Source organism: Ambystoma mexicanum, chromosome 7p, assembly GCF_040938575.1.
Source record: "Ambystoma mexicanum isolate Mex_15411 chromosome 7p, UKY_AmexF1_1, whole genome shotgun sequence".
NCBI classification, from domain to species: Eukaryota; Metazoa; Chordata; class Amphibia; order Caudata; family Ambystomatidae; genus Ambystoma; species Ambystoma mexicanum.
The window spans coordinates 643,260,381-643,273,665 of NC_090939.1; the positions used below are offsets into that span (position 1 = coordinate 643,260,381).

Here is a 13,285-nt window from a genome sequence, read left to right on the forward strand (position 1 = left end):
GAGGTAAAGCAGAAGGAAAAGGTTACGCCCAGGTGTTGGATGAGCTAGCCGTGGGGCCTTGGGGCCTTTCGAGGGGCGAGAGATTAATTCCGCCTGTGAGTGTAAGGAGTAAGTTGATGGCGTTGGCACATGAAGGTCATTTAGGTCGTTCCTTAAATAAAAGAAGCTTGCGGGAGGAAAATTGGTGGCCATCTATGGATCGGGAGGTTGAAATTATGGTTAAGGATTGCGGTGTGTGTGCACTTATAAGAGCAAAGTGATGCATCCTCAGCCAATTTTTCCAGTAGAGGTTTCCCGAGAAGTCTGGTCGAAGGTGGCTTTGGACATTCTGTTTGTTTGTTTGTTTATTAATTTGAATGGCACACCAAACCCTGAGGTAACTGGGCGCAACAGAGAACAGATTACATGGATACTTTAAGCTTAGTTACAGAATAAGGCAGAAGGGTACATGAAGAAATAAAAAAGAAATATTTACAGATAAATAATTGAACAAGTCGGGAGCAGGAATATACATATTTACAGTTATAGGGGTTAAGAGTTCAAAGAAGGGGTAGGTCACAGTTAATCTTGGGCGTCGTTGGAGCATAGCCATTTGAGGATGTTCTGCCTGAAGATGTAGTAGGATTGCTCTATTCTAATGTCAAGTGGGAGAGAGTTTATGGGTCCGTTTGAGTGTTTACAACCAGAGTGTAGGTTTCTGCTGGTGTTGGTTGATCATACTTCCCGGTGGGTGGAAGTGGCGGCTTTTGGCAGAGTGACGCTGAATGTGTCATTGCGTTTCTTAAAAAAATATTTGACAGGGAGGGTGTACCTGCTAGCTTAGTGACTGACAATGGCGTTCAATTTGTGTCCAAACTAATGAGGGAGTTTTTGGAGCATTTTGGTGTGGAGCACCATCTCACTGCTCTGTACAACCCGAGTGCCCGTGGGTTGGTAGAAAGGGTAAATGGTGTAATTAAGAGTGCCATCCAACTTGCCCTTGCCAATGGTCTGGACTGGGAAGATGTGGTTGCGGAATATTTGTCTGCGTATCGTAGGACTCCGTCTGTTGCCACATGGAAGACACCTTTTGAGTTAATGAGAGGAAGGAAAGCCGGGTCGAGGTTAAGGTCTATGGCGTTGGGTGGAGGTGGCTCATGTCATATGGATCTTAGTGGTGTGCAGCAGAGGGTGTTGGCACGTCAGGAGGCTGTGAGGATGAGTCAAAACAGAAAAAAAGAGTTATGTGTGAATGTGGGTGATGTGGTTAGTGTTAAGAATCCCAGGTTCGTACCAAAGGGTAGCAGTGTGTTCTTGCCCCCATGAGAGATGTGAAGTGTGGGGAGGGGCATGTTCAATTGGAGGATGGTTCAAAGTGGAGTAAAAAGGCATTCTGGTGTTGGATGGTGGCAAGGGCGGTGTGTCAATGGGTAACCATCGTGATTTTGATTTGGATGGATCAGCGCTGGATTTTCATCCGGAGTTGCACGGAGCTCATGGGAGTTTGTCTGCGGAGAATGTGGTGCGGGCAAGAGATGTGTGTCTGCTGATCTCGTCGCAGGAATGGGCGATGGGAATGGGTCATTTGATGATGGAGCACATGCTAGCAATTATGTACTCAATGATGCTGTTCATTATGGTTCAAGTCGCCCTGTTAGAAGGTGTGGTCCTCCGATCAAATTTAGAGATTATGGCCCTCATTAGGACCCTGGTGTTAAGGGGTTAACGGCGCCGTAAAAGGTGTTGGCGCCGTTAAACCCTTAACGCCTGATTACGAGGTCCCTTTGCGGCTCCCGACCTTAACGGCTGGTTTGGACCAACCGTTAAAGTAGGGACCCGCAAAGAGACTTTCGAGATAATTACGGTACCGCAATTTGCGGTACCGTAATTACCGCCTTCCCCAGTCCCATTGAGCCCTATGGGGCAAAAATGGGAATGGGGAAGGGCCAATGGTAAATGGGGAATTACCGCCCCGCCAACCTTGGAATGGAGCGGTATTTCCCCATTTACCATTGGCGGACTCGTTACAATACCGGCAGCAACCATGGTGCTAATAGCGCCAATGGTTACCGCCGGTGTTGTAATGAGGGCCCATGTGCGTTAAGTAAAATCATCTTGCTATTTTTTCCATCTTTTACCAATGTCAAAGAATATGAATTAATATGTTTTAATGTATTGTTATTTCTATCTATATAAGTTTAAGTGTTTTCCAAATATATGGCATAGTGTGTTGAAGTGTTAAGGGGGGAAGATGTGTCATATTCTGGCACGCGTGGAATGTTGTTCTACCTTGTCGATCAACATTCCAGGCGTGTCAGTTGAGTTATTGCCGAGGCCCTGCCGGCTTCTTATGTTCGAGGTCCAGAATAAAACCATAAGTACTTCTCTGTGTTTGGATTTCTTCAAAAGCTTCTACCATTTCTTGCTTCAGAGTCCTATCAGAGGGTTTTCTGACTCTAGATTTACATGCTCAGTGAGCAGGGGGATTCAAGTTAAAGTAGGCAATGGCAGTAAGTCCTCAACAGGGAGGGAACAAGGCCTCACATACGTCCAGGGCCTCTCTGAAATTCAATATTTATTTATTTAATATATTTTTTTGCATTTGTTACACGCCCAGACCCTTGGGTATCACGGCGTGATTACAGACAGCTTAGTAATTAGTCTTACATTTTACAAGGAACACAAAAATACATAGGTTATTTACAGGCAGGGATAATACCATATAATAGGTGCGAGGACATGGAAGCTGCTGCCACCTGCTCTGGTGTTTTTATAATGAGGGATAACTGTGAGTTGATTGTCGTTGGATCTAAGTGATCTGGTAGCTTCTTTTTTCTGTATTGCGTTATTAAGGTAGATCTGGGCTTTTTTGATGAGGCATTTATGCGTGATGCAGAGAGTTTTAAAGATGATTCTGGCTTTGATGGGAAGCCAGTGAGCATCTTTTCCAATCTGGGAGATGTGTTGGATTTTTTTTATACTTAGAGCTGCTCGTAGGACTTTATTTTGCATGAGTTGCAATTTACTGAGATTGGTGTTGGAGGTGCCTAGTAGGAGTACATCACAGTAATCCTGCTTGGATAGCACCAGGGCCCTAGCCAGTGTGAGGCAGTTGGTCCGAGTCAGGTATTATCTACTTAGTGAGATTAGTTTGGAGGTATACTCAGTGGATGAAGAGAGGGTGCTAATGTGTTTGGTCATGGTGAGGTTGGCGTCCAGGTATACGCCAGGGGTTTTAACTTGCTTGGGATCAGTGTGCCGCCGATATTGATAGAGTGGTAGTCGGCATGGAGGGCGGCTATTTTGGATTGTGATACCACGATGAGAAGTTCTGTCTTCTCATCGTTGAGGCGGATACTATTTAACGCCATCCAATATTGGATGATGGCGTATATTCTATTTATGGTTAATGTATCCTGATCATAGTTGCCTGATAGAGGTATAAGGATCTGGGTGTCATCTGCAAAATTGGTGTAGATGACACCCATATTGTCTAATGCTGAGAAAAGTAGCTTTGTGTAGGCATTATAGAGAGTTGGAGTAAGGCATGATCCTTGGGGAACCCCTATAGGGACTGGGATGGGATCAGCAGCTTCTTTGCTTATAGAGACTCTAGTGGTACGTTCTGCTAGGAAGGATTTCACCCACTTTGTGGCGCCTTTGGAAAAGTTGAAGTCATTAGCTAGAGAATTACACAGTTTATTGGGATCCACAAGGTCAAATGCTGCTGATAGGTCTAATAGTAAGAGTATACAGAGTTTCCCTTGATCTCTTATAGTGTCCATCTGGATTTGAGTATATGCTATTTTGTCGATGATTTTGAGTAAGAAGGGGACCGTTGTTATTGGGCGATAATTAGTAGTCACAGTGGGATCCAATGATGGTTTCTTTAGAAGTGGGGTGACCATGGGTTCGTTGATGCCGGCTGGGACGGTGTTGATGTTGAAAGAAGCATTGACAAAGTTGGTGATGGTGGGGGTGAGGGTGGAGGCACATGCTTGAATTATTTTAGCTGGGACGTTATCCCCTTTGCAATTGGAGGCTTTAAGCTTAGATATAGTATCCAGTACTAGTTCTTCGGTGACCTGGGCAAAGTGGAATAGCGTGTTAGAACTTATCTCGGGAGTAATGCAGGGGTTGGTGATTATTTTGAATTTTTGTCTGCTAATGCAAGTCTTTTAGTGGTTATTTTATTTTGTAGCAGTGCAATTTTGGCGGCTGGGGCATTTTGTATGGTGGTACACCATTCTTTACTAGATTCGGCCAAGGTCATAGCTGGGTGGGATTCTCTAATTCTCTGAGGATTGAGAAGGGTTCTTTAGAATCCAAAGAGGCATTGCTGATGCGATTGTTGTAGGCATTGGCTTTATGGGAGATGATGGTTTTTTATAGGTTTTGTTGGCCTCCTTGTATGCGTTAGCAGAATCCGAGGTAGGATGTTTAGTATGGGCGTGTTCAAGGGTATGTTTTGTTGTTCTAAGCGAGACTAATTCTTCATTGAACCAGAAATGTGTCTTTTTGACAGTTCGACGTGTTTTGGTTGTTATTGGCGCTACTTTTTCGATAGTGAGGGTGAGGCATTTATGGTAGTAGTCGGCGATGGTGTTTGGGTCCTTGCTGCTTATTGGGTTGGTTTCTAGTGTTTTGTTAAGGATGGGGTCAAAGTACTCAACAGTGAGTTTACGGGGGTTTCTAGCTTCATAGGTGTCGACTGCATTAGTCTTGGGAGGGCTAGGTTCATCGCTCAAGAGGGTGATTTCTATACAGTGGTGGTCTGTCCAGTCGAGAAGAGTAATAGTGTTGACAAAAAGTCTAGTATTGAGTGAGAGGATCCAGTCAAGTGTTCTACCCTTGATATGTGTAGGAGCATTAACTAGTTGGGTGAATTTCATATCACTGAGCGCTGAGCGTAGGGCACTCGGCTTTATGGTCTTGGTCGTCGCTGAAGCCTAGATTCAGGTCTCCAAGGATAATATATTTTGTATTGGGTTTGATGAGTGGGGCAAGAAGTAATGGAATGTCTATTTCAGGGTGACTGTTAGAGCTAGGTGTTCTGTAAATCACAACGATGTTGATCGTGGTTTTACCATTCATGGCCAGTTTTCCTAGCAGAAGTCCGTACCCTGTGATGTCTTCGATAGGGCAAGGTCTTAATTGTGAATTAGTCTTAGCCATGATGGCTACGCCACCTTCTGTAGTATGGGTTCTATCGGTCCTAAGGAAGGTATAGTTGGGAGGGATGGCAAGAGCTAACAGAGGTCCAGATGCTTGATAAAGCCAGGATTCTGTGATATTTCAGCAGGCCTTAATGCAACCTCAAGTCAAACCCCTTCCAACCCACATGCCTCACTGCACAGGTCCCAACCCCACGGCAGTACCCACACTACACAGATACAATCCATGTCTCTAAGCCCCACCCTAAAGGAGAAGAGACATGACTATAATAGTCAATTCAGTCTGGCAACATTTGAGAAGGAGCTGGAGGAAGGTGTTTGAGGAGGTTGATGAGCTAGGGGTCTTTTGAGAGTAGAGCTGGAGGAAAATATCAAATCTTTGAGGAGAGTATTGAAAAGATTGGGGGAGGGGTGATACCATCTGGAGCAGAGAGTTGGAAGTTGCAGTGAGAGTATTGAGAGTGAAGGAGTTGGTAATATTTGGAGAGTGGGAGATTGACAAGGTTGGCCTAGAAGGGTCATGTGGTGAGAAGGAGGTAGAGGTTGGAGGAGATTTGGAACCATTACTACCTGGAGAGGAGGGCAGAAGAAAGCTTTGGGGGGATAAACCCCCTAAACCTGAGTAGGCGGGAGGAGGACAGGTGACCCCACAGCTATTAAGAGAGGGATGGTTCTGCCAACCCACATCGTTCCAGGGCAGATTTCAGAAGCGGGAGAAAGTATGAGACAGTGCACTCTCACAGAGAGTTAGGAAAGTTACTTCAGTGACGGTCAGCACGGGATTACACAGTCGAATATAACCATAAAACAGGAAGGTGGGCAGGTTCGAGCAAAGTCCCTGAGTCTGTTTGCCAGACCCTGTGAGAGCAAAGCACTGTGGAATAATTCAACAGAAAAAGCATTTACATAATTTAGGACTCAATTACATCTAAGTCCAGACGGCCTTTACTTTTACTTTACTTTAACAGATTGGTATCGCACACCAAGTGACCCGGAGGCATAAAGGCGCTAAACAGACAACAAACAGTTAACAGTACTCCTGATGGATGACCACTGTAACTAAGCATGTTGGCATATTGAAATAAAACGGGAGATTATCTAAAGAGCAGGGTTTTTAGCTTCTGCCTGAAAAGTTGTGTAGATTTCATTGCTCTCAAGTCAGGGGGTATCGTGTTCCAGACTTTAGGTGCTGCTGCCAAAGAACGCACATTTAATGACCTGTGTGAGTTTACATCTCGGCACCTTCAATAGGTTAAGATTGTTAGATCTGAGATCTTATATGAGCGGTTTGCTCTCTAGAGCTTCAACCAAGTATACCGGGCTTGACACCACCAAGCATTTCTGGGTGATCAAAAGAAGACGGTATTCAATCCTGGCCTCAATAGGTAGCCAATGTAAACCTCTCCTAGCATTGTATACATGGTCCCTCTTTTTTAGACCAGCAATAATCTTCACTGCACTATTTTTGTATTACTTGCAGCCTTGCACAATTGTTTTTACAAATCCCAAGTAGCAAACTACTACAGTAGTCTATTTTAGCTCCAATAATGGCCCTACCAACCGTCTCACAGTTTGCTGTTTAGATATATGGGCCCAGCTGTGCTAGTAGCATAATGTAGTAGGCAGAGGTGGAAACCAAGCTATTCACTTGGGCCTGCATATTATGGGTTTGATCAAAATATATCCCTAGGGTTTTTACTTTCTTTTTTGTCTCAATCATGCAGTCAGCGACCTAAAACTGCAAGTATTCTGCTCCAAGCTTTAAGATTTTCTTTTCTGTACCCACAACCATCAACTCAGTGTCTTTGCTATTCAGGGCCAGAGCTCTTTCAACAATCCAAGCCTGTATCACTTTATACCTTGTTAACCTTCTTTGTATCCTCCTCATGAATGCCAGACAGCGGTATAACACATTGTGTGTCATCTGCATAGTTTGTGAACCAAATACCTTTGTCTATCAGCAAATCAAAGAGGGGAACAGTGAAGATATTATACAGCGAGGGAGAGAGGCCTCTTCTGTTGTTCAAAAACCAGATACCTGTATAAATGCTATGGAAGCTTACCTTTAAATGTCAGAATCGATCTGTGTTTTGCACATAGTTAACTGTTTGTGTGTGATTTGCTTCAATTTTCTTAAGCACTATTTAATATTCGGCTTTAATGCCATCACACTTGATTACAGCTAATGCATTACAGAATTCTAATATAAATATTGTTGCTATAAAAAGGATTAAGTATAATGTACAGATTGACATTAATGATGCATATAAAAACCAAAATAAATGGTTCTGGCAGTTTGAAGCTGTATTTTTAATAGGCCCTCATTATGGGTCTGGGAAAACGGTGCCGGTAAAACCAGCAGGTAGCCGCCGGACTGGTAATGATTTACCGCCGCCTGACTTGCCGGAATTACTAGGGCATTACAGCTCCATCGGTCCGGTAACTCAGGCACCGGTAAAATATTGATACCCATTCCCGTGGAGTCCCTCTGGAAGGACCGGCACCGTTAATAATATCACAATTGGTGAGGGAGGGGGGTCCGGGGTGAACCGTGAGTCACCCGAGAAGGAGTTATTGAATCTTTTGTTGAAATGGATCCGAACCCGGCTGAGGTGGATCCAGGGGTGAACACCCAAATTGAATACTGGAAAAGGAAAAGAACATTTTCTTGTTGTTTTTGTATACCATACCCTCTGAGCCCAGAGACTTGAAAGAAGTAAAGAGGCTTGGACACAGAAGGTCTGGAACTGTGAAAATGGAACTGTACCGTTATGCCGCATAAGCTAGAGTGTGTGCTTTGCTCGAGTGGACCGCCTTGTCCTGTGCTGAAAATGTGGGGAAAGGAGGCCAACGGCCTGAACATCCTGACTTATCATTTTGTGAACACTTCTTTCTGTTTCATGAACATCCCCCACATTATTTGTAAATTAGTAGTAAGGATTGGCAATATTTTTATTTTAGTAGAGGCCCTTTTAATTTGATAAGACTCCACTAGGACTGCATTATTATTATTTGAAGGTCGTAGCTTGCTCCCATCTGTATATTTAGGTTTAGATAGGCGTTTATCTCACCCTTGTGAAAGTTCAATAAACACCCATGAACTGTGATCACTTGTGCTGGCTTACTGTTGATAACATGCCTTCCTTACAGTGCGCATAATTATTAGACACCTTTTTATTGTTTTCCGTTGAAAAGAATGAGGCCAATTCATATTTACACCAACTTTACTAGTTGAAACTGTCAGCAAATCTAAGCAAAGCAAGCGATTTATTAACTTACCGTGTTATTTTCAGAATATATACATTCTTAACATATGCCCATTCACAAACACACTTCCAAAAAAATACACCATATAAACCAAAACAATTGCTACCAGAATAAAATCTCTCCTCTTCCAGAAGGGAGAGATGAAGGATGCGTAGCCTAAGAAAATAAGAATAACAAGACCTGCTTAACAATCCACAAACAATTGTAGATCAGTAAGCAATGTAACAGGGCAAAAGGGAAGGGAAATTGGCTGTTGGGTTGCCCTTCACACAGCCTGTGTTTAAGCCATGCATTTGGAAGCCTGCAAAAAGAGAACACCATAGCAGCCATGTTAAAGTATTTCTATGGTCTCCAGGCCCTAAAAGCACTATCCTCTTAAAGGTGGGTGATGCTGTCAAAAGTGACTAAAAATGTATGGCTTTTGGTGCTGTTTGCACGAGTGGATGGTGTGCTTGGTGATTCTGCTGTGTTGGCGTTGTCAAAGGATGATACTTTTCCATAGATAAATACTTTCTACTCACCTAGCTGCTCCATACATATCTTATCTATTGTCTCATTCTTTTCTTACTTTTTCCTCAGAGCCACCCATCATATTTCATTGAAGGCTAACAGAATTTCTTAGGTTAGGATTCTTTATCACACTTGTGTTTTATGGCCACCCTCCAATCTCAGGAAGACATGGTTTGTCCTACCCGCAGATAACAATCATGTTAGTTCAGTTGCTTGTTAATGTCTCCACTGTGAAGCAACTTGTTGGCACACTGTTTAAAGTCTAAGAAACCACTTGCATATTTGAGTTTGTCTTGATACTAAGTTAATCATTTTATCTGGTTGATTGTGTTCATTCAGTCTTTGGTTCGGTTTCTGGCTGTCACTCTTGAAAGACAGATTGACATTTTACCATTACTTATTGTATTCTAGGATGCAGTTTATGAAATTATAGATTTTTGTAACTTTCCTTAAAGCTGACTGTATGATAGGCGAATACTGGTGCTTAGACAGCTTTGGTGCATTGTCTTCTTGTGGTGGTAAAAAAGAGCTATTCAGTGTTTCAATTGCTTTTTTCATCTGTGATTTTGAATATGGTGAGAGTGGAAGTAGAGAGGCTCAGCTTCACCTCACTGATGAGGCCCGACTAGGTCGAAACACGTGTCTGGGCGTGCTGATAGTACTCTTGTTCAGAGGAGATTTGCCTAGCATTTCGGTGCTGGACTGCCCTTGTGGATGGGACAAAGACTGATATGCAAATGGTTATTTTTCCTATGTGAAGGGTGCAGTGAGCCAAAACGTGGTTGTGGGCCCTCCTGAGTGGAAGAAATGCCAAAGAACAGGGTGTTTGACCCATGTTCGTTCTCAGTAGAGGGGCTCCCACACTCCTTTGTAACACAGTAGAATAAATATACTAGATGTTGTGGCATGTTTAATGGTGTCAAATCGTATTTCGCTTGACGGCTTCTTCAGGGCAAAAGGTCACCATGACTGCCAAGTAGCGAGTGCTTCAGAGAATACACTATGTAACCAACCAAAGGTGTGTAGGCTTGGGGGTGGCAAGAGCGGCATCAGAATGTGACCAAAACCCATGATCATTGACTGACGAGATATTCTTTAAAGAATAGTGCCTTCAGTTTCTTCCTGAAATACATGACAGAGGGAGCTTTTCCAGATATGCGTCTGTACATTGTTCCTTAATACTGATTCCTAGCGTAGAAATGCTTGCATTCTTGTATTTTACTTTCCGGCATTCCTTATTTTCCAGCCTGGTGATTTGGCTTGTCCTGCATAGGCCTCTGGAGATGGGGAGAGTTTTGTACAGGTTTGGAGGATTTCTTGCTTGTCACTACGTTTTGTGTAGTGTGGGCTTGGTGGAGTAACTGTTTCAGCTCTGTGCGACTAACCATGATCTGGTCAAAATTCATCAAGCCCTTGAGAAGGGTAGTAGCATGCTTGTTGGCTTTCACTAGGCAAAGGTGGAGGCCGGGGCAACACTGAGAATAATGTTGGCACCGTGTGCGAGTGGATAGGATTTCTTTGACAGCAGTGCCATCCAAGCCTGGGATCAGGAGTTAATAATTTAGAGAAGTTTGAGACAGTGTTAGGATGTTGCTGTCTTGTCGAAGAAAAGAGGCTTGGATTCGTCTATGGTAAATACAAGATAGTTAGTGCTTGGAGCAAGCTGGGTTAGTGATTGTGTTCATCTTCATTTCTATTGGATAGCTTTGCACTCTTTGTACAGATACATATTCTTGTGAATGCACTGAAATAGGAATTACTCAAGACAGTTCTATACTGACCATAATTTACGTAGAGGAAGGAATTAAAATGAAAGAATGAATGTGCAATCCCTCACCACCTTTCAACAAGCTGAGACTGGTGTTTGCACTGTTAGCGATCAATGGCACAAACAAACACAACATGATTGGCAAGAAATATACACTAAAGCGCAGCAAAGAAGGATTCCCCCTCTGCCATCACTGATGACTGTGATTTTCGGTTTCGTCCCAGGGCTTACCAGAGTCAAAAAGCAATTTTGCAAAGAAGTTGCCACGGATTTCTAGCAAGGCAAATGTAAAGGAGAGAGGAGTGGTCAACAGTGTCAAAAGCGGTAGAGTGGTCCGAAAGGATGAAAATTGAGAAGAGTATGGAGTGGGGAGCATCAGAGAGAAAATTGGAAACATGCATGAGTGTGGTCATGGTGGACTGCTTATTATAGAAGTCAGATTGAAATGGCTCTCCACGGCCATTATCCTGATGCACTTAGAGATCAGATTGAAGACAACACAGTCAAGGACCTTTGAATAATGGGGCAGGAGGGAAACCAGGCTCATAGGCCTCAGGATGTTTGGGTCAGAAGGTGGTTTCTCCATAAGGGATAGAACAGGTGCAGTTGAAGGAAGGAGGGAAGAACCCAGCACAGAGATTTTAAAGAACTCAGAGTGATGAGGGCATGAGATTGGGACAAAGTCCTTGACCATTTGAGGAGCAAACGGGTGAATTAGAATGCAATATGGGTTGGTGCTGCAAAGGATGGATGCAAATTTGACAGGAGAGATAGGGGAGAATTAGTTGAAGGAGTGGGGGGAAATATAGTGGCAAGGACGAGAAAGTAGGACTAGTTTTCTTTTTCATTACAGTGTGCATGTTGGTCCATGTCATTAGCTTCCTGTGGCGAGCAATCCATCTTTTGTTATTGTTATACATTTTTATGAAGGCTTAATTTCAAGAATAAGCCAGTTGGCAATATGTTTGCATAGCTGTAAAGGCAGTTGTCGGGTAAAAATAATGCTTTTGCCAGTTTAATTTATTTTACTGCCCAGCTACACACCTTAAGGTTACTCTACTTTACAGTAAATTGCACTGTTCAAGAGGGACGACTTGATTGCTGATATGTACTGATAGAAGTGCAGCAGAGAAGCATTTCTCATTTACCCCATCACTGATGGACATATGCTTTTCCATTCTGTTGGTGGGACATTGCTTGAAACTGAGTAACAAAAGTTCAAGAGAATTCCAGAAACTCACCCATTCAAGAGTTTCAAGACTTTCATTTGTGATTCATGTTTCTGTATGTGTTCAAACACTGTTGAAATTAACACTGTCTCGTTGGGTTACAATATTTCACAGGCAAATGTGATTACTTACAGATTTCTTATTTGTGTAGATTGGTGAAAGAGGTGCCAACCTCAGCGGCGGGCAACGCCAAAGAATTAGCATGGCACGTGCCCTTTACAGTGAAAAAAGTGTTATCCTGTTGGATGATCCCCTCAGTGCCGTTGATGTGTGTGTAGGAGCAGATATGTTCAACAAGGCAATTAAGATTGGCATGCAGAACAGAAGCGTCATTTTTGTTACTCATCAGCTGCAGGTAAGTGCAACAGTGCTATTGAATTACATTATGTGTTACCAAATGTAGAATAATATGGATTGGGACAACTTGCATGAATGATTTATGATGTTTTCTAATCATGGCAAGATAATGTGTATTTCTGTTAACGGTGCCCACCCTCTCTATAGAACGGAGGGTAGAGGATACAGACTGGATAAGGCAATAAGGCTGACCCATATGCTGCGCGGCAGTCAGTGACATGAGGTGAGATTGCTGGCAAACGATAACAGCGTTCAAGTGGACGAGGAGTGGTGAGAGACACTTGACATTACATGTGGCTCATAACATATCAGATGTAGCCGTGGATTGATAGATTTGCCCCAGGTTGGTGTATGCAGTGTTTCCCTTCAAATTTTAGGGGTAAATGTTGATAAAAGCAAGCCGGGCCGGTGAAAAGGAAATATAAACTGCTTCAAAAGCAGGAATTTTAATACAGACCAGAGTCAAAGCAGCAAGCCTAACAGATTCTGAGCGTAATAGAAGAGACCGACAGCTACATAACAAACAAGAGTGAGTACATAACAAACAAGAGTGAGTGGACAATTAATCGATTCCTAATGCCAAAACCCAGGCTAAGAAGAGACAACTTCATGCTGAACAGGAGGGTCAGCTTGAAAGGTGCTCGAAACAAAATGGAGATAGAGGAATAGGAAACAGTAAGAACGATAAGGGAACTCCAGAAACCAGTGTAATGGCGTTTAGCAAAGAAGACCTTAAAGAATGTTTGAGACAGATGGAAGGAAGACTTAGGACAAATTTCAACAACAATTCACGTCACTACGGGAGGAGCTGAGATCCTCTTAGAAGGAAGTTAAAGGGGAAATGAAAGAGCTGGGGGAAAGAGTCGATGTTACAGAACAAGTTCTTGCGGAGATGTCAGAAGAAATACGGCAGAATAGCGAACCTTTAGAACAACTGGCGAGAGTCTCGCACAATCTTGAAATACAAGCTGAAGATATGGAGAACCGCTCAAGGAGATCTA

General features: G+C 43.2%; 1 protein-coding gene across 1 annotated transcript in view; it reads left to right on the forward strand.

Annotated features, from left to right (window-relative positions):
- The window catches only part of LOC138526213 (ATP-binding cassette sub-family C member 5-like), a 2,857,657-nt gene that overhangs the window by 1,447,410 nt on the left and 1,396,962 nt on the right, over positions 1-13,285 (forward strand). The window contains exon 13 of the mRNA XM_069636680.1: positions 12,079-12,282. Coding sequence (XP_069492781.1) covers positions 12,079-12,282 — 204 coding nt within the window. The remainder of the gene's footprint in view (positions 1-12,078; positions 12,283-13,285) is intronic.